The following is a 25,591-nucleotide window of genomic DNA, read 5'->3' as shown; positions in this document are numbered from 1 at the left end:
TTACCTTTACTCTACCAGTACTCTCCCTTCCCTATCTCAGCCCTATAGTGAACAGGTTCAACTATACACTGGGCTCTGTTCTCAAATCCATTGCTTTCTTGTCATGTATCCTCTCATGACTTGATAAACCCCACACTTGGATTACTGTCACCATCTACCTATTCTGTTCTTACAGAAGTTTCGTCAGAGGAAGGTATTGCAGAATTTAGTCAGATGAGGCCATGAAATCATGGTGACTGGATCCACTACAGATTTGTGTTATCTAAATCAACTGAGCCCTCATTGTAGCGAGGCAGTCCTTTTATTCTTCTCATACTGAGGCTCTTTCCTGCTCCCCAGTGCCTGCTGCATTTCTCTTCTCCTGACTCCTACAGCATCTCCTCTTTCCCATTCTCTCGCCTCTTATTTTATAGAGAAATCAAAGCTATTTGCTCTAAGCCTGTTTTTCTTTTCTTATCTCACAATCTCGACTTTATCTCCTATAGCCTTATAGCTTATGTGTAGCTAGCATTTATATAGCGCCAGCCATCTGTCATGTACTATGTTAATTGCTTTACACATATTATCTCATTTGGTCTTCATTTGCTCCACCTGAAAGATAGGTGCTTTTATTATGCTTATTTTACAGTTGTGGAAACTGAGGCAGAGCTTAAATGATTTGCCCAGAGTCACAGAGGTTAGTAAGTTGTCTGAGGCCACATTCAGACTCAGGTCTTCTTGACTTCAGGCCTGGTGCTCTAGCTACTACTGCACTTAGCTGCCCCTTCACTCTTTCTTCATTCCAATCTCTAATGAAGAGGTAGCCCTTCTTACCAAAGCCAGTCTCTCTACATGAACCTTTGATCCCATCCACCTCCCATTCTCCTGCAGATTGCTTCTGTCGTGCCTATCTCTAATCTTCATCCTCTCCCTGCCTGCTGATTTCTTTCCTGCTGCCTGCAAACATGCTTAAGTCTCTTCCATCCTTAAAAAACAGGGCAAAGCACTAGAACACTCTCACTAGATCCTACCAGGCTTGTCCTATGATCGGTCTTGTCTTAGCCAAACTCCTTGAAAAAGCTGTCTATGTTTATCCCTCTTCCTGTCTTCTCACTCTTCTCTAAAACCCTCGAAATCTGATTTCTGACTTTATCAATCAATTGAAACCTTTCTCTTCAAAATTACCAGTCTTAATGACCAGATCTGATGGCCTTTTCTTATTTCTCACCCTTCTTGACTGCGGCATTTAATGCCATTGACCATCCTCTCCTCAGGAGTACTTTCAACTCACTGTTTTTGTTTTTTTTTTTAAATTTGATTTTATTGAATTTTTTTAAATGGTATTTTCCCCCCAATTACATGTAAAGATAGTTTTCACCATTCATTTTTTTAAAAACTTTTTTTTTCCTTTTTAGGCAATTGGGGTTAAGTGCCTTGCCCAGGGTCACACAGCTAGTGAGTGTCAAGTGTTTGGTCTGAGGCTGGATTTGAAGTCAGGTCATCCTGACTCCTGGGCTGCTGCTGTATTCACTGTGCCATCTAGCTGCCCCTCAACATTCATTTTTCATAAGATTTTGAGTTCCAAATTTTTCTTTCTCCCTCCCTGCCCTCCTACCTCTCCAAGACAGCAAGCAATCGGATATAGGTTATACATGTCCTCCCTGGGTTTTCATGACACTGCTGTGCCTGCCTCCTTTTAGATCTCCTCTTCTGGATCATCTGCCATGTTGTGCCCCCTAAGTGTAGGTGGTTCCCCAGGGGCTCTGTCCTGGGCTTTCTCTTCTTTACTCTCTACCCTCTCTGACTTGGTGAGAGCTCCTATTGGTTCCATTGGCTCTGGCCTTCTGGCTGCTCACTCCATCTCTCCGCTCCAGGTATTTTCTTGGGCTGCCCCCCATGCCTGTAATGCATTCCCTCTTCCACTGACCTCCCTGGTATCCTTTAAGTCCCAACTAAAATCTCACCTTCTACAGGAAGCCTTCCTCAGCCCTTCTTAAATTTCTAGTGTCTTCTCTCTGTTAATTACTTTCTATTTATTTTGTATATAGCTTGCTTTAGATATGTTTGTATGTTGTTTCCTCCATTATATTGTAAGCTCCTTGAGGGCAGGGACCATCTTATGCTTCATTATTGCCATTGCTTAGCACAGTGCTGGGCACATAGTAGGCTCTTAATAAATGCTTATTGATTAATTGATATATCCAGCCCTAGTCTCTTGATCTACTATGTCATGAACTGCCTGTTGGACATTTCAGCTGAATGTTCCATAGTATCTCAAACGTGTCCAGAACAGAATTCTTTTTCTTTCTCTCCAAATACACTCCTCTTCCAGACTTCCTTATTTTTTCAAACCATCCTTCCAGTCACTTAGGTTTGAAACCTCTGTGTCGTATCCTCAACTACTCACTCACCTAACATATAAATATGCTCAATTGCCAAATGTTGTTTTTTTCCATCTTATCTAAGTCTCCTCTTCTCCGCTCACAGAGCCACTACTATATATAGCTACTGTATCACTATATATATATGTATATGTATATCCACACACATACACACAGACACTCACACACACACACTCACACTATATCACTACTATAATAGCCTTTTAATTGGTCTCCATGCTTCCAATTTCTCCCCATCGCAATCCAGTCTACACACAGCCACCGACATGTTTTTCCTAAGGACAGATCTAATTAAGTCATACTTGTACTCGGTAGACTCTAGTGACTCCCTGTCATCTCCAGAATTAAATATAAGCCCTTCTGTTCGGTATTAAAGCTTTTTATAGCTTGGCCCTATTCTGCCTTTTCCGGCCTCCCTCCCACGCACTCGAGGCACACCGGCCTTCTTGATCGATCTGTTCCCCATCCTGGGAATGTGCTCTCACCTTAGAATTCCTGGGTTGCCTTCAGATAACACAGCTCGAGCACCACCTTGTTTATGAAGCCTTCCCTGATCTCTGGGCTGCCAGCGTCTTTCCCTGAGGTCACTCTGTCCCTGCTCTGGGTGGGTTTAGTGTACGCCTGTGCGTGTCGTCTCTTCTGTCTGAATGCCAGCTCTTTGAGAGCGGGTGCAGTTTCACGTGCCCGACGCAGAGCATTTGCTTGATGATGACTGATTTTTTTTTATCGTTCCCTTTAAGGATGATGCAATTCAGTTGTTAGTCATTTAGATCTTATTTGGGCTGTTGTCTGTGAAACATGCCACTGATGGCCATGGGGGAGCTTAAGTGTACTTGAAGAAGTCTACCGAGATGCATTTCATAAATTTGAATCCTATTTCCTGTTTGTTTGGAAATATTTTATATTCTGTTGAAAACCACCCTTATTTGTTCAAGATTAGCGAATAGCTAATCGTGGTGTTTTATGGTTTTCACATACGTCGTCTCACCTTGATCTTTACGATAAACTGGTGTGGGAGTACAAGTGAAATTCCCATTTTGGAAAAGATGGAGATGGTGGTTTCCAGAGGCAGAGTCCTGTTTTCTCACACTTTGTTGGGTGCTCTCTGAGGCCTTGGATGGGAAATGCTTCTTACAGGTTAGTTTGTTTTTGACCTTATCTTTGTTGTCTTTTAGATTTTTAGCTCCAAGGCCTGAGTTTTGCTTTGGGGGAACATTTAGTCCCAGCCCAAGTTGAGATAAAGCATTTATATGTCTACTAAAAATTCCACCTCTTGAGTGAAGGGAAGTTCTGAGAGCCTGTTCAAACCTAGTTCCTCTCCTGAGTTTTGTGACCTTGGCAAATCACTTGGAAAACTAGATAAAGAAGCCCACAGGCTTAATTTGTTGAGGTAATTAATAATTGATACTAAATAACATTTACAGAGTGCTTTGTAAAGCACTCTTATCCGTTTTATGGATAAGAAAAAATAGCCGACAGACATTGAATGACTTGCTGGGGTCTTGCCCAATGACTTGCCCTTATTTACCTTCCCTCTGGCCTTAGCCCAGCCTCTGGGATTCTAACCTGGCTTGTTGATGACTTATCTGTAATATTAATAGCTAGCATTCGTATAGTGCTTTACAAAATGCTTTATAATTATTATCTTATTTGATAGAGGTAGGTGCCCTGCCATTTTACAGTTGGAGAAACAGAAGTAGACAGAGGTAGAAGTAGACAGGGTCACATAGCTAGTAAATATCTGAGACAGGATTAGAACTCAGGCCCAGCACTCAGTACACACTGCTATTTCAGCCCACTAAATGCACGAAGATAAATTCATCTCTATTGTTCTGTGGATTTGTCAGTGAAGAGCATGCTGAGGGAGCTAAAAGGTTTTCTCTGCTCCTGCAGGCTCCCCCTGGACAGAGGATCCTTGGGGGCTTCTATGTGTTCACCTCTCATGGTGACAGCATCTTTCTTTGGTGGATTTAAATAGTTTTCTTTATGCAAGAGTCCTCTTCTGCCCCCTTACTGCATTAAGCTGTGCCATGTGAAGAGGGCTCTAAAGAGACGGTATTGGTCTTTATATTTTCATTACTGTGAAGTCTTTCACGGCTTCTCGCTGTCCAAACCACTAAAGTCCAGGGTCCACTTTGACTGCGTGCAGTTGGCCTTTCTTGCTATGTTTCTCCTCCGTGTGGTCCCTGGAGCCAAATTGTAGTACTTCTCAGTGATGTTGCATGCTTTTCACCCTCATTCAGCCTGTGTCTCTAGAATGTGTCGTTGTATCTGTCTCTTAAAGTTATACTTGACCTTCAAAGCCAAGTTCAGATGCCTTTTAGTGAAACCTCCCCATCTTGTAGCTGGATGTGTGCTTGTGTGTTCCCTCTTCTCTCTCTCTTTCTCTCTCTCTCTCTCCCCCCTCCCCTCCTCCCCCCCTTTCTTTCTCCCTCTCTTTCTCTCCCTCTCTCCCCCCTCTTCCTTCTTCTCCCTTCCTCTCCCTCTCTCCCTCCTCAATTTCCCTCCCACTCTTCCCCTCTTCTCCCCTCTTTTATTCCCTTCTCTTCCCCATCTCCTTTTTACCCTCTCTTTGCCTCCCTCCCTCCCTCTCTTTCTGTCTCATTCTTTCTTTCTTTGTCTTTTTATCTGTTTGTCTTTTATTTGAACTCACACAGCCCTCCTTCTTGCACTCTGTATCATAGTTGTCTGAATTATCTCCATCACTCCACTGTAGGCAGGAGCTGCATCTGTTGTCTGTTTATTATATATCCTTGTGTTCCTTCTCAGCACCTAGCACCAAACCTTCCTCATAGTAAGTGCCCAGATAGATGTCTTTTGAATTAACTTTCATTTTTCTTCTGTGAAAGTTGTTCCATGGAAGAGAGGTTCCCCCTGCTCCCCAAGATCATCCAGTATTTGGGTAAACAAATCTTTTCCTGGACTTGTACTTTCAAGCCTCGGTGGGTTTTGTGGTTTGGGTAACTGCTACTGGTTTCCATGACTTGGTTTCCATAGAGCCAGATAAGGACCATCCGTGGTGATGGTGCCCTTCAATGTCAGAGTCGGGTCATCAGCATCTCGAAGACTAGAAGGGATCTTGGCCAAGCCAGTAGCAGAAGAATGTGTTTGTTGGGTTTTTATTTTTTTAATTTTAACCTCCTAAAATGGCTTTCTTGTCCCTAAGGATCGTAATAACGCAAGGCAGATTCATGAAGGGGCAAGTTTACCATTTTTTGAAGTGTTTGTCGATGCTCCTCTGCATGTGTGTGAAGAAAGAGATGTCAAAGGACTCTACAAAAAGGCTCGAGCTGGAGAAATTAAAGGTAAGCAAAGATGGCATTTTCTTTTCTGTGTTGTCATGACAGATTTACCTTAGTAACCAGAGCTGAGGTTGACTGTTTGGGTAAATGGGCGGGACTAACGTCACTCCCCAGCTTAAAGTCGTGTGGCTCCCTATTGCCTCTAGAAGCTGAGGCCATCTCTAGGCCTGCTCTATATCTGGACCCAGATGGCTCTGGAGGAAACAGTGAGGCTGGTAACTTTGCACAACCCTACCTCACTTACATCCAGTTCATTTGCAAGTCATGGCATCATCTTCTTGATATCATGGTATTCTTTGAGAAGGAAGGACAGACAGCAATAGGGAGCAAATACAAATGCCCGTTGGAGGCCTTCAGGCCCTTTGCAGCTGACTCGGCCTTCCTTCCCTCTGTGTCTGTGCCTCTGCCTCTTAGAATCTCTGATTTCCTTTTAGGATGCAGCTCAGGCTCCACTTTCCACATATGAGACCTTTCCTGAACCTCTCTCTCTTTTTTTTTCTTTCCTTTCTTTTTTTTTTTTGGAACCTCTCTTTTAATCCTCATCCCTTCCCTGCCTCTAGTGCTCTTCCCCTCCCACTGTACGACACATTGTATGGGTTTTTGCTGTGTTAGAACGTAAGCTCCTTGAGGACAGGGCCAGTATCTAGTGTTTGGTGCACAGCGGGTGGAAGTTACTTGCCTGACATCAGGACACTAGAAGGGTGGAGCTTGTGCCGAGCGGAGACAACCCAGCTGGTAGTCTTAGAGGCTTAGGATGAAGATCAAGTGGCAGGCCAGGGAAGGTGGTCGTAGCTCACCTAATATGGGGGAAAATTCCTAAATTTTGAAATCTGAAAATTTCTTGTGTTTGGGTCTGGACCTTGTTTATCTTTGTATATAGATTTGTATATAAAATTTGTGTGTAAGCATTTGTATATAAAATTTATAGATTGCTGGATGGAGTCTCAAAGGTCAGTCATTTCAACAACTTTTCGGACAAGTGGGTCATTTGGTCTCTTCTTGAAAATTCCTGGTGATGAGGTGACCCCTTCCCCATCCCAGAAAGCTCTCTGCTTTGGGAGAGCTGTAATCTTTAGGAAGTTCTTCATCCTATCTAACCAAAACTTTCCTCTGCAGCTTCACATTTTATGTAGTCTCTTGTAACCCCTCTGGGGTTAACAGGGTAAGAAAGGATTGCCTTCAGATACTTGACCACAGCCATTGTGTTTCCCTTTGGGCTCTCAGTCCACGTCCATTACCCCCCAGATTTTGTTAATTATCTCTGGTTCTTTCATTCCCCTGTGGTTAATCTTCAGTCCCCTTACCTACCTGGTTGCCTTTCTCTAGATGTGTTCAGTTTGCCATTTTACCAGGGGCGGAGACTGGGAGCATTTTAGGAATTATGGGCTCTGGGCACAGCGGTACACTTTGCCTACTTTTTATTAGAGCTTGGTTCTCTCTGACAGGACAGATTTCTTGTTGCCTTGTTCAAGGACGCCTCTGAACTCTTTTCCTTGTGCCGTAATGAACGCCAGTCAGTGGACTTGGGTTCATATCTCACCCCTGACATTTACTACTGTGTAATAGTGATCTGTGGTGAGCCACTTAATCCCTCTAGGACTCGGTTTGCTCATCTGTAACATGAGGGTTGTGGACTAGATAACCTCTCATGACCTTTCCAAATCTAGATCTATGATCCTATGAACCTAAAATTCCTTGGGTGAGCAATTACTGAGAATCCTTGTCCAGTACAATCCCATTTCTCCTTAAACCGATATTTACAAATATCCGACTGACTTGACCACCCGGCCATTCAGTTCTCTGAGCAAAAAATTATAATATCAGGAGTAAAACTGTTAAAATCCCTAATTGACACAAACATTATCTTGAATAATGATAATGATAATAATAATAATAATAATAAAAATAAACATAAACACGTAGTTCTTTAAGATTCTCTCATTTGATGCTCAACACCTCTGTGAAATAGATATTCCAGGTAATATTCCTGTTTTACAGATGGAGAAACTGAGGTTCAGCAGAGTGAAATCACCTGTTGGGTGAAGTGGAGTTTGAACCTGTGTCTCCTTAACTCTAGGTTTAGCACTCTCTGTATTCGGGCAGTACTTCCTCTTTGACACCTGCTGGAAGTTTATTTTTCTTATTATTGAGACATCTGATCTCTCTTTGATTTCTTGGCAGTTTAGTGTCTCTGGAGTTAGAAGAAGCCCTGAGGGGAAGCTGCTACTCTTGACTTCATGGAGATGGTTGGCCAGTGATACAGGAGGGATGAGGACTTTAGGAGAAAATGACTAACTTGGTTTAACAAGTGCTAATTCAGTGCCTGCTAGGGGACCAGGGGTAGTGAACAGAGAGCTGGTCTGAAAAGTTGGGAAGACCCCCTCCCTCCCATGTTGAGGTGCTAGGTACTGGCTATGTCACTGGCTGCTCAGTGACCCCCAGGCTGCTCTTTAAGGTTGCAAGCTGCAGGACATTTGTTTGCTCATCTGCATTGGCAGAGGGAGTTATTTACTTGGGGATTTCCTGCTGAGATGAAAAAGCTTGTCTGGACCAGAAGTGTGCCAGGCCATTGAGATAGAAGGACAGATAGGAAATGAGGCCTACTCTCAGGGTGGAGAAGTGGTTAGAATGATGGGCCTGGAGTCAGGAAGGCCTGCATTCAAATCCAGTAAGTCACTTATTTCTGTCTGCCTCAGTTTCCTCAAGTGAAAAATGGAGATTATAATCACACCTTCCCCTCAGGGTTATTGTAAGGATCAAATGAGATAATATTTATAAAGCACTTGGCATAATGTCTTGTACTTAAGGTCCTGTACCCTGCTCTTACCTTCCTTTTCAGCTTTAATTACTCTTATTTTTGTAATTTTTTTTAAAGCATCCTAGTTAAGCCGGACTGTCTGCTGTTTCTCAGGTTTGACATGTTCTCCCATGCCTGCATGCAGTTGTACAGGCTGCTCCCATTCCTAGAGCTCATTACATCTTATCTCTGCCCATTGGTATCGTTTTGTCCCTTCAAGTTCAAATGTTCTCCCCTCCGTGAATCCTTTCCTGTCGCTCCAGCTGAATGTATTCTCTACCTCTCTTGTCCCCTTCACACTTCCATCTGCTCTCAGACTTCTTTAAAATACATTTTGTATTCCTCTCTAGTAGACTTTAAAGTCTTTGGGGAAAGGAATTCATTTACATCTTTTCCTGAGCATCTAGCATAGCATCTCCCACAAAATTGGTCTTGCTAAATGTTATGTAAAGTAACTATGACCCTAATTAGTGAGTATGTGTTGAGAAATCTGGAGAGTGGAAGACAAGAGATTTGAGATGTGCAAATGTAGCCTGGTATTAAAAAAAAGATTAGCTGAGGCTAATGACCAGCACCTTCTCATGAATTCCTGGTAAAATTCTAGAACATTATCACTTGGGAGGCTGATGAATGTTTAGAAAAGAAAAGAATATAGTAATTAGGAGCCAAATCCTTTTCAGAGATAATGTTCTTCTTTGGTAAAAAGTTACTCAGCTGGCATTTATATAACTCTTTAAGATCTGCAAAGCGTTCTGCATATGCCATTTTATCCTCACAACAACGCTGTTTTACAAAAGAGGAAACTGAGGCAGAAAGGTTAGAACCTGACTTGCCCAGGGTCACACAGCCAAGTGGCGGAGCCGGATTTGAGCTCTCAGCTCCCTGACTCCCAAGTCCAGTGCGCCAACCCTGCGCCTCAGGCAGCCCAGTCTCTTAAGATGGGTCTGAAGAGATGACATTGCCAAGTCTTGTGTACCTCCATAGGTGAATTACCTTTGTTTCTCACAGCGAGTCTCTGAGACCACTGCTAGAGGCATCCTTGCCATTCTTCTGATGAGGAGACTCAGATTGAGGAAGTTAGTGACTGGTAGGTGGTTAGGTAGTGTCTGAGGCAGGATTCGAACTCGGGCTTCTAGGCTCCCACCGTCGCACTCTGTCTGGTACTTACTCCATGCTTCCTCGTTCTGTAATCTTAGTATCCCAGAATTTAGAACTGGATGTATGAAAATAGTAATTTAGGTAAAAAAAAAATCGTTACTATGATGGTGAAATCAGAGAATCCTAGTATTTCTTGGGCAGGTCTTGCAGCTGGCTGAGCTGCCTTACCCAGAGAGCACTGATTTTGATACCCTTTTGTTCACCCTTAAGGAGGTTTCTAGTGGAGGTCCATGGGGCTTTGTCCTTGGCTCTCTGTTTGCTGTTTTTTATAAATGACTTGAATGATGTTAGGAATAGCTGATATGATAAATGATAGAATCAAGATTTAGCGTGAGCATCAGGCTTCAACTCCAGACCCACAAGATAACGTTCTAATTGGGGTAAATATGAAGTTCAGCATTATTCAAAAATGCATTGTATGAATACAGTTTTGGGGGGAGACGTGTCTTAGCTGCAGTTTTTATGAGAAAGATTCACGTTTGGAGGAACGTGTTTATGGAGGGGTAGGGTTAATAGTAATGAAATGTATTAAGGTTTGCAAAGCGCTTTACCTAACAGTCACAAGAAGTAGGTGTTATTATACTTATTTTACAAATGAGATTGGTAACAGAAGCTAGGTGAGACAGAGAGCTTAGATGACTTACCTGAGGTCACACAGCTAGTAAGTGTCTGAGGCCAGATTTGCACTCAGGGCTTTCTGATTCCAAGACCAAGAATCAGAACTGTGCCGTGTTGCTGCCTGTCTGGGTTGATAGCAGACTTAGTATATATTGCTTGAAGAGCTAAGTTGTAGGCTTCATCGGCAAGCTACATTAGGAGACTAAAGTCTCCAGATGAAGAGAAGTTATGGCCCTCCTACCATGTCCAGAGTCTTGTGTTGAATTCTGAGTGCCACGTCTTAAGTGGCTCTTACCAACTAGGGCATATCCAGAGGGTGTCAGCTCAGAGGAGGAGGAGGAGTCTGCTCACCATCTCAGATGACGCATAGTTAAAGGAGTTGAGGATGCTTAACTAGTGGCTATGGGCTGAGAACTTTCTTAAGCTATTTAAGGGAAGACCATGTTAAAGAGAATGTAGACTTGGTCTCTTTTGATTCTAGGACCAGTGAGGGCTGGAGGTTACAGGAAGGTCAATTTCATCATTCTCCTAAAATGAAACCTCATCATAGCTTGGAGGTGAACTTCAGTTCTTGAAGGCGATGCTGGTGGCTTGCTGACTCTGTATGTCTTGTAAAGCTGGAAGGATTGAAAGCCCCAGAGACAGATTGTGTGTGTGTTACCTGTAGACCAGTCTCAGGCGAGGGGAGTTATCACCAGTCTGGCCACCATAAGATGAATTATTTTACTACCAGGAACTTCTAGGCCGAAGTTGGAAGACCTGAATTCAGAAATCCTTCCCAGACACTTATTAGCTTTGTGAGCTCAGGCAAGTCACTTAAATTCTCTTTTCCTCTGATTCTTTTCTTTAAAATGAGATGGTTGCATTCAGTAGCCTCTGTGGTTCAGCTCTGATTCTGTGATCCTCTGATCTGTTGTCACAGAGTAGTTATGATCTGTTCCTGTAGTGGCAAAATCTGAGTTTCTTGAAGTACTTTTTAAAATTTTATTTTATTTTTTGGTTAGCAAAAATCTATTCTTTCCTACCCTCAATCTTATTGGTGTGTGGGGGGGAACCCCTTGTAACAATTGTGCATGGTCAAGCAAAAATGTTTATCAGGTAAAGAACAATTACATTAGTCCAATAATGCAGCAGGTTACCTGGTTGAAGTAGTGACCCTACTCTCCTTGGAGAGTTTTGAGCAGGGGGATAGGTAGTCATGGGTCACAGGTACTATAAGAGGGGACTGCTACAGTGGGAGCTTGCATACCATGAGTGCTAACATTCCTTCCAGGCCTGTCTCTGTTCAGACTCTTGACAAAAGCTTCTCCGTAGTGGTTGTCATTAGCATTTGAGAGATGAATGTTATCACTTTTGACTGTGTATTTAAATATAGGATGATAGTGTGAGTTTCTTATTCTAGTAGAGGAATCAGAGACACAAAGTCACTTTGTTGAGGTCACTTAAGGAATGAGTACATTAACTGTAGAAAGTCCTCTTAACTTTTTGTTGAGTAAATGTACTAACCACAGTCAGTTGTCCCCCTAATTCTCTGTATTGTATTAATCACTAGAAACCTGACCATGCAATGATGCATTTCTTTTGGCCACTGAAACTTTTGAAACCATTTACAGCAGGGGTTCTTAACCTCCTGTGTCTTGGACCCTTCTGGCCACGTGGTGAAGTCTATGGACCCCTTCTCAGAATTATGTTTTTAAAGGCATAAAATAAAAAAAGAGATTTACGAAGGAAACCAGTTATATTGATATATGTTACTAAAATATTAACATCCCCCCTCCAAAAAAAAAATTTATAGACCGGAGGTTGAGAACCCTTGACCTAAGGCATTGAGTTGTGACCTTCTTGGGGGGCGGAGATCTTGTTATGTCCATACTAATGATATCAGAGATCTTTTGAAATAAATTTGTATTATGATCTGGGAATAAATCCATTTGGAGAGGATTTTAAGCCCTCCTCCCAACAGTTTCTCATTAGTATTTGAGCTTGTTTTAAGCCTAGGCTGAAATTAAATTATAAGCTTTTGAGGGGTGGGACCATGTTTTATTTATCTTTGTCTCTCCTTCACTCCGTAGTACATTGTATCCCACAAAATGGGCACTCTAACTAACTGTGCACATTGTAAAGACTTGTTTGACTGGAGAGTTTTAATGAACACCGTTAGCTATGCTTTGCCTTAATGACAGTAAATTTAAATAGTTTACTTACATTCCTTAGAATTCCTGCTTTCTGCATCCCAGAGTGGCTAGGTGTTGAATGAGATGCTGCCAAGATTGGAAAGGGTTTGTGGCCCAACTTAGAATTCTCAGAAGTTGTTTGGGGCATGAAGAGGTTGAGTTACTTTCCAAGGGTTCCGTAGTAAGTAATGTACCTCGTTAAGTTAGCGGAAAGAGGTCAGCCACTTCTCTTCTTAGAAATAGAATTTACTCTCACTTCTGTTATTGATCATTATTAGTACATGGATAATAGTCATAAATAACATGCAGATACGCAAAGGGTCTCTGATTTTTAGAAGTGTGGAGTATTTTCTCTTATGGGAACTCACTTCTTGTAGATCCCAGCCTGGCTGTGACTTACTCGATAAGTCCTCCGAGTTATTGGAGACACAGAGTTTAAGTGATTTGCTTGGGGTCACATAGCTAGTTCCTGTCAAGTTGGGATTTGAACCCTGGTTTTCCTTATTCTAATCCTAGGACTGTACCATGGCATGCTGCCTCTTTAATCATAAATATTACTAGTAGTTAACAAATCATTTATATTTGACTGTAATATGTTTTGTGAGAATGGATGGCGAATTTACTTTGTTTAATTTATGTTTTTGATTTCTGCTCTTTAACATATGCTAATTGGTTAGAAAGACATGTAGTAGTGTGTTGGCTGGCAGAAGGAAGCCAGGGTAGATTTAAAATTGTCTGTGGGTAATCTACATTCAAATTTAACAGAGAGTTGACACTGTTGTATTAGCTTCCACCTATAATACTTGGCTTTCTTTGGACTCAGGAGAGAAAGGTTAAAATTATGTGCTTTCCTTGGCTCTGTGCAAGGATCCAGCCAAATTGGCATTTTTCTCTCTTCGTCACACGCACACATTATTTCTGTCTCTGTGCCTTTATACTAGCCATCCCCCATGCCTGGAATGCATCCCCTCCTTATTTCTGCTTCATGGCATCTCTTTCTTCAAGATGCAGCTGATGTATGATGTTCTGCAGGAAGTCTTTCCTAATCCCCCTAACTTCTAGTGCTGTCCTTTTCAAATTAATTTGTGTTTAACTGCTTGGTGCTTACTTGTATTTTTACTTTCATATTTATTCTGTATATTTTCACGTACATCCTTCTTGTTTTCTTTATTAGAGTGTGAGCTCCTATGGTAGGGATTGTTTTGTTCACTACATGCCTGGTGCCTAGCACAGTGCCTGGCACACAGCCAGCACTTGTTAATTGATTCTTATAAACAAACTCTGGCTCACCAATTGTATTGAATCTTCATGTCCTTTCAGGCTGTTATGGAAGTTACATAAAATTGTATTTTGATGCATATATTTAACAGAGAAATAAAGCAAAACAGCCCCCTTCTACCCAAAAAACCCACCCAAAGGAAAAACCAACCAACCTATATTATGTCAGTGAGTCTGATTTCAATTTGTTGTGTATCTACTTGTGGCCAAAGTGTGGCCGTCAACACTGGGATTAGGTAGCATGTGAGCTGGAGAATGTATGTGTGTGTGTGTGTGTGTGTGTGTGTGTGTGTGTGTGTGTGTGTGTATGTGTGTTTAAATTCTTCTCTCCACTTTTATTAATAGGCTTCACTGGGATTGATTCTGAGTATGAAAAGCCAGAGGCCCCTGAATTGGTGCTGAAAACCGATTCTTGTGACGTGAATGATTGCATCCAGCAAGTTGTAGAGCTGCTACAAGAAAGGGTAAGGAGAGGTCAAGGAGGAGGATGTAAGGGGTTAAGTGTGCTTATTCTGCACACATTCTCTCCCCTTGTCCCGCATAAGTGAAAGTGAAAAAGTAGAGTCTGAGGCAAAACAAGGTCATATGTACAAAGTCATGAATTGTTATTTTTAAAATTTGATGAAAATGATGCCAAAGGTGAGTTATAAGGACAAAATTTAAGTCTAAGAGGGACTTTTTTTTTAAATTTTGTGTTGTATTTTTTGATTTTTTTTCCAATGAGGCAATCAAGAGATGTCTATTTGTCAAAATTCTTATTTGATATTAATGATGGAGTTGATTTTTTTAATGACTTTTGACCGAAGATAAATATTATTTTTTAATTTTTTAATGTTTATTTTTAAATTCATTTTTAAAATTTTGAGTTCAAAATTCTTTCCCTCTAGCCCCTCCTGCATTGAGAAGGCAAGCAGTAATATGCCCATTATACATGTGAAATCACGCAAAACATACTTCCATATTAGCCATGTTGTTAAAAAAAAAAAGAAAAAGCCAAGAAAAATAAAGAAAGAGAAAAATATGTTTCATTCTGTACTCGGTTCATTCTCTCCGTGGAGGTGAATAGCATTTTTCATTCTGAGTCCTTTGGAATTGTCTGGATCAGAGGAGCCAAGTCTTTCACAGTTGACCCTCCTTACAATGTTGCTGTTACTGTCTACAGTGTTCTTCTGGTTCTGTTCACATCACTTTGCATCAGTTCATATAAGTCTTCCCAGGTTTTTCTGAAACCATTTTGCTTGTCATTTCTCATGGCCCGTAGTGTTCTACCACAATTACATACCATGCCAAGTTCAGCCGTTCCCCAGTTGTTGAGCATTCTCTCAGTTTCAGTTCTTTGTCACCACAAAAAGAACTGCTATAAATATTTTTGTACATATAAATCCTTTTTCTTTTCTTTCAAATTTTTGGGACACAGATCCGGTTGTGGTATCCAAGGCAAATATTTTCATAAAACGATGGTTGTAATTAAGTCATGTTTTTACTTCAGTGAACAAATACTTTGTTTTTCCATAAGAAAGTTAATAAGACCCTAATTTAATGAAATGAATTATTCTTTTTTGTGTATAGATTATTAGATCATAGATTTAGAGATGGAAGGGACCTTTTGATGTCATAGATAATATGATCATAGTTTTAGAGTTGGGAGGAAACTCAGACTCTGTCTAGTTCAACCTTCTCATTTATTAGATGAGGAAACTGAGGTCCAGGGAAGTTGTATGTTTTATTCTATATATATTATATATATATATATATATATACATGTATATATATATATACACATACATGTATATATATACACATACATACATGTATATATATATACATACATGTATATATATACACACATGTATATATATACATACATGTATATATACATATATATGTATATATATACACACATGTATATATATACATACATGTATATATATACATATATATGTATATATATACATATATATACATATATATGTTATATATTATATTGTATATTATATTATATGTTGTATATAAGTTATATAACATACATGTTATATGTATACACACACACACACGTAATATAACTTACATAAGTTGTCCAAGACTAAACAGTAAATAAGAATCAGGTAGGATTTGGACTCAGGTTTTGTGAATTAAAGTAGTACTGTTTCCCCTGTATAATGTTTCCTTCAACCCCTATTACTTTATAGGGGAGGAACTGAGGCAGGCCCTGAGAACTTATGGAAGTAAGCGGTGGATTTGAACCTGGATCCTCGTTAAGTCATTTTCCAGGTGTTTGCTGCTATTCTGCCTTTGCCTGTCACTTTCTAAGTTTATAAAGCATTTTCATCTAGGCTGTTTTATTTGCTCCACCCCCATTACCTCTCCCCACCAGGAGAGGGTGGCTTTTGCTCTCTTCCTTCTACTGATAAGGAGACGGGCTCCCTGAGTTTAAGTGGTTTGTTCTTTGTCATATTGTTCTAGCACAGAGCAGACCTGTCACTCATATCCAGCAGATTGTCTTGAAGTGGGTACTTCCTTCACTAAGGCAGGATTGCAGCTACTCTGTAACTTGGTAGATAGCCTCCAGTTGTAGTGACTCCCAAATTCATCACCACCTAGTCATCTCAGTGAATTCTGAACTCTCTGAACTCAGGTAGGCCGATCCTTGGACAACAGTCAGTCACCTAGCGTGGATGAAGTGCTTACCATATGCCAGGTACCATAACCGGCCAGTGGGAGTTCTGTGAATTGCCTTGATTCAGTAATTCAACAGAATCGCTGCAAGGCAACAGAACTAACGTCAGCAAGCATTCATTTAAGTGCTTAATATATGCTAGGCAAATAAACAGGCCTTTAGAAATCATACGGATTGCTGCAATCCAACAAGTGAAGTCAGCAGACACTTTATGAAGCCCTTACTGTGTGCCAGGCACTGTGCTAAGCACTTGGAATGCAAAGAAAGGCAAAAACATGGTTCCTACGGTCAAAGAGTGGACATTCTGAAAGTGGAGTCAGCATAGAAATGATTACGTAGATGCTAGACATATACAGTATAAATGGGAGATAGTCTTAGGTCATTGGCTCTTCACCTTTCTGTGTGTGCCCTGGACCCTTTTGACAGTTTGGTAAAGCCTGTAGACCCCTCCTTAGAATGTCTTAAATGCATAAAATAAAATACATAGGATTGCAAAGGTAACTAATTTATCAATCAGTAAACATGTATTAAATGCCTGCTATGTTCCAGGCATTGTGCTAAGTTGAAATATAGTGGTCAAAATATTTTTTGAAAAAAATTCACAGTCTCCAGATGAAGGATCCTCATTTTAGGGGAAGAGACTAGCAGGCTAGGGGATGCCGGAAGGCCTCCTGCAGGAATTCTTTGCCAGGCTGGACTGGAATTTGGTGTAGGACCTGTTGCCACTGTGTTTAGTTGTCTTGGCCTTTGAGAACCGAGTTTGCTGCTGGGCCAGGATAAAGTGCTAAAGTAGGACCACATAGGAAAATGCCTTAAGAAGAGTGATTGGTTTTTTTTGTTCTTTAACTTTCTATTCCCTGTGTCTGACTCATAACCTGGTACATAGTAAGCACTTAATAAATGCTTATTGATTGAAATAAAGTCCCATTCTACTTGGAAGAAATTAATTTCTTTAATAGTTGTATGGGATCCTGAGATACTGCTGGTGAGTCTGCATGGATGGCATATCTAATAAGAACCATAACACGTTATTAATAAAAGAAAACCCTGGTTAGAAGACAGCTCTATGTGTCTACGTCTGTGCCACCTCCTACCCAGAGAAATTGTCCACCTAGCATTTTAGAGGGGAAGCTTTGAAAGAAACCCTGTTGCTTTTCATCATTAGGATTACCATTTCCTGCCTAAAGTAGCTTCGGGGACTCCCTAATACTCCCTGGTTAAAAATCTAGCCTGACATTTAAAGTCTACTATAATATGGTTTCAGCCTGCCTTCCCAGACTTGTTTCTTATCATCTTCCTTCGTGGACTTTACAGTCCAGCCAAAATGGCCTGCAGGCTGTTTCCCAAACCGGGGAAGAGCTGCATCTTCTGGCCTGGACTCACTCCATCCTTAGCTTTACTTCTTAGAATCCTTTGTCGTTCAGTCATTTCAGTTGTGTCTGACTCCTTGTGAGCCCATTTGGCAAAGATGCTGGAGTGGTGACTGCTTGTGAGCCCATTTGGCAAAGGTACTTGGAGGGGTTTGCTGTTTCCTTCTCCAGCTTATTTTACAGTTGAGGAAACTGAGGCAAATGGGGTGAAGTGACTTGCCCAGAGTCACACAGCTAGTAAGTAAGTGTCTGAGGTTGAATTTGAATTTAGGAAGAGGAATCTTCCTGAGTCCAAGCCCAGCATTCTGTGCACTATGGCGCCACCTAGTTGCTCCACTTAATATCTTTAACTACCTAGCAATTCCCCGCTCAGCTCAGGCTCTACTGTCTACACAATCCAGGGGTGGGGAACCCCAAGTCAGGGCTGCACTTGAGGACCTAGAGGGTCACACATGGCCTCGAGGCCACAGATTCCCCACCCCTGGACCCAGCCTTTGTTGACCCTCCAATTTATTAGTGCTTTCACTTAAAATTTATTTTGTATCCACTTATCTATACAGGTGGTGTGTCTTCCTGGTGAGTGTAAACTCTTTGAAGCCAAGGACTTCTTAGTTTTCAATCTCCAGTGCCTGGTGCAGTGTTTTGTGTATGGTAGGCAGGCAATAAATGCTTGTTGAACTGGTTTCTTAGGCCAACAGCATTTTTACTTTAAAAATTTCACAGTTTTAAACATAGTAAACAGTCTCTTAACATTTCCTCCTTTGCTGCACGGAATGTATGGTATTCTTGGCAAAGTAATTGCTAAAACTTGTGAAGCTAATTCTGTTGGTTAAGCTCTTGAAATCTGTGAGAGATCATATAATAGCCCTCATAGCAAATTTTAATTGTGTATATTTTCTAGACATCATTACAGCTAAAATGATTAATGGTAAAACTGTTCGGAATTCCTTTCTCCTTTATAGCCTATGTATCTTTTTCTATACACACTTCTCCCCCTCTCCCAACCTTTCTCCCTTTCTTCTTCTCCCTCTCCTGCTTCTAATTCAAATCCTACTTTTTAATCATGCTAGCTCTGTGACCTTGTTCATTGCCCATTGAAAGTTCCTCACAACAGTGAAATCACATCTCTGGTCGCCATCCCTATTTACATTCTTTTAAAATCTTGGAAAAAACCTTATAATTTCATGATGTTCAATATATGGATTGACACTGGCACCCTTGCATAGTCTGTATGTCAGGTGGTCATCTGTCGTGTATTTAAAGTGTCTTGAGGTAAGAGGGTTGATGGAGGTGTCCTCATTTTTTCTTTTCCTGTCACTATATTGTGACCTATTATAATTTACCAGTGCCCAGTTAAGTGTATTTTTAGTTTAGATTATCTAGTTTTAACTAAACTAATCCTCACAAAATTGTCAAGCAGCTTGAAAAGATTCTTTCCCAGAAATGGCAGAGCTGACCGTTCTACTCCAAGTGGTACATCTTTATCACATTGAGGTAAAAACGATAATTGTCTAGTCAGATAGGACAAGAAGTCGAAAGCAGCCATGAAAATTTGTACCACACAGAACCTCATTGGCTATTTGGGTCAAAGTCTGGCATTGTCATACTTACAGGTGAATGAAACCTACTATTTCTGTGATAATAAATAGGCTATCAGTATGTGGCCTGGTAGATAGTTTGGAAAAAATAAACACACTTAATCAGTTCCTTTAAAGTAAAAGTAACTTTTTAACAATGGGAAAGTAACTGCTTTTTGAAATGAATGAAAAAGATTCATGCTGAGGAGAGAGCATTTTGAAAAGAGCTGTTTAGAAATAATAAATAGTAATAGCATGTCTCTAAGTGCCTTAAAGTTTTATGAGCACTTTATATGTTACCTCAGATCATCCTTATTTGAAATGTGTCCATCCTTATGGGATTTTGTTGCCAAACAATGTAAGTTTGTTACCTATAAAAATTCTCTTATCTGTATTCTTGACAAACTTGGAAACAGAATTTGAAATGTTTCCATTTTATGAGATTTTGTTGCCAAATGATCTAAGTGTGTTGTTAACCTATAAAAACTCTTTATCTGCATATTTTAAAAACTTGGCAACAGAATTTCCTAACCTATGGTTTAAAAAAATCTTCCGAAGGAAGAATTTCAGTCAGTTTTACAGTCAGTTTTGAACTGACTTGTTAAAACTATGATAATGCAATTCAGTTAAATTAGTGGCCAAGAACAGCTGATTGACACCTGTGAGGATGGAAATTTATGCACTGAATTTCAGCAGAACCTCTGCAGAATTGGTGGCTGAACCTGAAAGGTGAGTATCATGATTTATTTAGTTATGTGTAGTAGTTCTTCCACATGGATTTATAGCTCTTTGTGAGGTGTCTGTATTAGCCATGACCAAGTTTTGAAATAAACTCATCTTAGGACCTGACCTTTGAGTCTCTGCATTAAAATAATTAAAGCACATAATGAAGCAAATTCAATCACATTGCTATTAATACTAAGAATTATTAAAAAAGATGAGATATAAAGGAAGTAAGCAATATTTTAAAGTCAGTTTTATTGATCAACAATATAAAAAAACTTTTTGTTCTCTCTAGTTTCCTTTAATTTTTTTTCACATTTTGTGACATAAAATAACAAAATAATACATGCATATAATTTCTAAATAAATATATGAAATGGGAGCAAATGCTTAAACTTTTTTTTTGGTAACTGTTGGAGATGTAATCAAACAAAAGTTTAGAGAACATTTTTAGAACAATTAGAGGATGATTGACTTTACATTTTAGGTTGGGGATTACTAGCATATGGGGAAAATCCACCAGGTCCTGGATATTAGAGTGTGTATTAGAGTGAAATAACCAATTACAAAGCATACTGTGCCAGTCACTGTGAGGCACTGAGGATGCAGATAAAAAGAATGAAGTAATCCTTGGTGTTAAGGAATTTACCACTTAATTGGGGGCAGGGCATGAGAAGAGGATAATAAGGACATATACTTAAGAGCAGAAAAAACAATGTAAGGAGGAAAAATACAATACATTCAAGTTAGGGAAGGAGGGCACCAGCATTTTGGGGATCAGTTAATATTTCAAGTCCAAAGAGGGGCTTGAGCTGCATCTTGAAGAGGGATTCTGTGGGGCAGAGGTGAAGATGGCGTGCATCTAGGCCACTGCAGCAACCCTGGGGTGAGAGATGGAGTACGATGTGAATGACCTTTTGTCAGGCGCCAGAGTGTAGGAGGGTGAGCAGTGTACAGTGAAGCTGGAAAAAACAGGTTGGAGCATGTTGTGAAAGACTTTCAAAGCTAAGCGGAGGGTTATAAGTTTAACCACAAAGTGATAGAATGTCACAGGAGATTTTTGAGTAGGAGAATGACATGGTTTGATATGTGCAAAGTGGAAAGTCACTTTGGTTGCTATATAAGGGTAGGACTAGAATGCAGAGAGATAAGGCAAGGAGACCAGTTGTTGTTAATTTATTTTTCAGTCCTGCCTGACTCTTTGTGACCCCATTTGGGATTTTCTTGGTAAAGGTACTGAGTGATTTGCCATTTCCTTCTCCAGCTTATTTTACAAATGAGGAAATTGAGGCAAACAGGGTTAAGTGACTTGCCCAGGGTCACCCAGCTAGTAAGTATTTGAAACCAAATGTGCCACCTACTTGCTCCTAAAGAGACCAGGTAGTAGGGTGTTTTAATAATCTAGAAGAAGATAAGGAAATGAAGAGCTGAATTTCTAGATAGTACCTGATAAAACGGCGGCACATTTAACTAGCTATCCATCCCATCCCCAGTTGGATTTTGCAGTGCCTCCTTGAAAACCCAGTTTCTCAAATAACAATAAACTTTCCCCTATGTTTTGCCTTCTCCCTATTCAGCAAAGACATTAATCCTTTTTTGGGGGGGGAGGGGAGGAAAGGGTGATAGATGGACAAACCATTGGGTGCCCAGGAACCTTCAATAAACAAACTTTTATTATTAAGTACCTACTGCATGCAAAGGGAGAGTGGATATTATTGTTCATGAGAGCAAACCCCAAATATGAAATAGTTTTAGAGAGAAATTTATTAGGTCATTTGGTAGAGGATGGAAAGGTGTGGCTCCCTCTCACCCAGGGTCTGGAAGGTTTACATTATATAGTATTTAGACAAAGGAACGTGAACCACCTATATGTGATTAAGCAGTTTTGCCAAGAGGGCGACTTTGGAAGTAAGGTAAATTGAGATGGATATTAGTAAACATAAACAAAAAACTTCTTTTTGGCTCAAACAGAAAGGTTCAAAACACACCCAAAGTAAGACCTGGGTGTGTGGATCTGGGACCTGGAGGAATCTAAAATTCTTTGTAACCATCTCCAGTATTCCTGGGGAGTTACTGAGGTCAGGTTCAGTCTCACATAAAGTTGGATTTAAACAGTGTAATGAGTTATCTGAACAATATAATAAATGAGAAATAATAATCTACATTTTAGTGTAGTGAGTGATAGACGAGCTTTGGGGTCAGGAAAACCTGAGTTCCAGACTTTCTCTTAACATAGATGAGTTCTGTGACCTTGGGCAGGTCCATTTACCAATTCATTGTCCAGGGAAATCTCAGAGCCCATCAGTTACAGTAGAAGTTTTATATCTACAGATATAGGGTCAAAGACACCAGACACCGAGAGATAGAAAAGGAGACATTCAGTGGGAAAGAAAGAGAAAAGGAAAGAGGAAATGAAGGAGAGAAGGGGCCCTCAGCTAGGAGCTGGAAACACAGAAGAAATAAATCTCATCCTGCGTCATTGAAGCTTGTGTTCCAATGAATGAAGAGATTTGATTACTGTGGTTGTAACATCTACCCCAGGCAGTGGGAATGCCAGCTTTTCCTTTGGGTACTTTTGTAGAGACTTCATTTTGAAGGGATTTCTTTTTGGAATTGCTCCTTTTAATGCATTTCCATTAGAAAAGGTTTGTTTTGTTTTGTCTGACAACCATCAATAGTCAGTCAGCCTTAGGATGTTGCTGTCAGCAGGTAGCTTCTGAGTGACTCGGTTCCCTCACCTGCTCCCAGTCTCAGACTGCAGCACCTGCAGTCCGTTTTGGTTTGTGTGTGTGATTCTGTGAGTCATGATGGTTGGATTATGTAGTGTATATGAAGGTCTGGGATATGGGATAGAATTTCTTTCTAACCTTGAAACGGTCACTAGATGGCCTGCTCGCATTGCCTTTTAACCAGCCTTCTGGTGGCTGAAGGAAGTGAGACTTTCTGCTGCTGTTTTTAATCTGAAGTGATGTTTTAAATGCTGCTTTTAAATCTAGATTTTACTGGTGCTATGAATTGTTTAAAGGTTTGTCTTTCTACAAAGTGGTGGCTTAATGCCCTAAAATGTCTTTTACTCTGCACATCAAAACCAGGCTTTGCAGCTTGGCTATCAAGTGTTGCCAGAATTTTCTGTGTTGGTCTGCATGCTTGGGATGGTTGCTGTTCAGATAATAATTTAATAGGTACATTAAAAATAGGAACGTCTTAACGTTCAAAGGCGTGCTTGGCTTAAGAAAAAAGTGCAGAAAGTGGAGGGGGAAACTTAAAATGTGGGATCAGTGTGCTCATAAACTCTTTAGTGGCTTCCTGATGGACAATGACTTGAAAACACAAAGGCTACTATTTTTAGGGGGCTGTCTGTTGTATGACCTGCACATCTTCTCCCTAAGAAAAACCATGGTGTGCGATCATTGTATGATAAAGCTATAGAGCCTGCATATATTCTTTATTTAATCAGCTATGTAATAAATGCTTATTAATGCCTTCTGCATATAGGTCTCATTTAGTTTATTTAAGGTATTTCTAGTAGAAGGAGAAAGAGCACCTCAGCTTTAGTTATTGGGATTCATAAAACATACTTGAGGGGCAGGATGGTGTAGTGGATGATAGAGAGCTGACCTCAGAGTCAGGGAGACCTGAATTCATGACCAACTTCTGACTCCTCTTGTCCTTGTGACTGGACAGATAGCTTACCTTTTAGCATTACCTTGTAACTGCACAACAGGTGCTGATTTGCCTGGGTAAAAGGAGTTTCTTGAATGAGAGCTACCTGTATCAGAATAATCATGGATCTGATCCAAACAGGCCCATAAAACTATACTGATTCAGTTGCTTTTTTTTCCTTTTTTTTGGTAAATTTTTAAAATTTTAAACTTAAATACAAAATGAGAAAAGAAAAAAAAAACATGTGCACGGCAGACCATGAGAGAGGATTCAGTGTAAAACAACAAATTTCCATTTCAAGAAACCGTATATAATAAATGCTACACATTGTTTTCAAAGCTACCCAGCTTTTCTTTGCTTCTTTGTTGGTTTTCTTTTGTTCTCTGCTGTGCCTTTTTTACTTTATTTTTTTCCCTCTCCCCCCCCCAAAGAAGACACAGATATATATATATATATATATATATGTGTATATATACACACACATATATATATATACACACACACACACACACCCCTGTACATAAGTATCTCTAAATATATACACTCATACACATATATGTAAAACCATACTATGCTTATTTCATCCTATCAAGCATTTCTCTGAAGGTGGATAGCATCTTCCTTCATAAGTCCAAGTCTTTCCATGTTTCTCTAAATCAGCCAGCTCATCATTTCTTATACCACAGCAATATCCCAACCCAGTCACGTCCTATCTGAGAGATTGTCTATGAAAGTTCCCCCCCCCCACAATTTTCTGCATTCCTTCTATTCCTGGCTACGTGGATTTTTATTTATACAAGAACATTTTAATTTAAAATAATCAAAATTCTCCCTTTTACACTTCTACAATGCTCTCACCTTATAATATAGTTTAAAGTCTGATGTTGCTGATTCTACTTCTTTTACATATTTCCCCCCTGGTTTCATTGAAGTTTCTGACCTTTTATTCTTCCAAATTTACTTTATTATTTTTTTTCCAACTCAGTAAAATAATATTTTAGTAATTTAATTGGGATGACATTGAATAAATATATTAGTTAGGTAAAATTGTCATTTTAAAACTTATATTGGCTTTACCTACCCATGAACAATAAATATTACGTTATTTAGATCTGAGTTTATTTGTATAAAAAGTGTTTTTATGTTTATATTCATATAGTTCCTGTGTCTGTTTTGGCAGGTACATGCTCAGGGATTTTATACTACCTAGGTGTTTTAAATGGTCGAAAACAACATTGAATAATAGTGTTGACACAGAGTGGTTAATCTATTTTTCACTTTTGATTAAATCTATTTTAACTTTAACTTTAACTTTGTCTGAGATTGTGATTACTATCCTTGCTTTTTTTTACATACTAAATTCTACTCCTGCCATTCATTTTAGCTTTGTGTGTATCTCCCATTTTTATGATGTTTCTTGAAAGCAACGTATTGTAGAATTCAAATTTTTAATCTGCTATCCATTTTCATTTTATGGGTAAATTTGTCCCATTCACATTTTAAGTTACAATTACTTGTGTATTTTTCTCCTGCCTATTTTTCCTCACTATTTCTCACCCTATATCCCTCCTCACTCCTTTTTTTTTGCTTCTACCCACTGCCTTGTCCTCCTGTTCCTTAACCTTCTAGGAGTCCCTCCCTTACCTTCTTCCTGGACCCTATACCTCTTATTTCTTTCTGAATTTAGAAGTATTTTATACATACATATATGTATATGTGTGTGTGTGTGTGTGTGTGTGTGTGTGTGTGTGTGTAGTGAGAGAGAGTGTTCCCTCTTTAACCCATTCTCCTAGGAGAGCAAGTTTGCAGCACTACCCTCCTTGCCCCCCACTAATGTCTAATATCAGTTTTTCCTTTTATACCTCATTTGTAT

The 25,591-nt window shown here is 39.9% G+C and overlaps 1 protein-coding gene across 3 annotated transcripts in view; it reads left to right on the top strand.

Moving 5' to 3' along the window:
* The window catches only part of PAPSS1 (3'-phosphoadenosine 5'-phosphosulfate synthase 1), a 164,560-nt gene that overhangs the window by 66,692 nt on the left and 72,277 nt on the right, over positions 1–25,591 (top strand). For all 3 annotated transcript variants that reach the window (XM_078148591.1, XM_021001397.2, XM_078148590.1), the window contains 2 exons: positions 5,548–5,686; positions 14,054–14,172. In XM_078148591.1, coding sequence (XP_078004717.1) covers positions 5,548–5,686; positions 14,054–14,172 — 258 coding nt within the window. The remainder of the gene's footprint in view (positions 1–5,547; positions 5,687–14,053; positions 14,173–25,591) is intronic.

This window comes from Phascolarctos cinereus, unplaced genomic scaffold (genome assembly GCF_003287225.1).
Source record: "Phascolarctos cinereus isolate Bilbo 61053 unplaced genomic scaffold, phaCin_HiC Scaffold_9;HRSCAF=440, whole genome shotgun sequence".
NCBI lineage: Eukaryota > Metazoa > Chordata > Mammalia > Diprotodontia > Phascolarctidae > Phascolarctos > Phascolarctos cinereus.
This window is presented reverse-complemented; position numbering and strand designations above follow the sequence as displayed.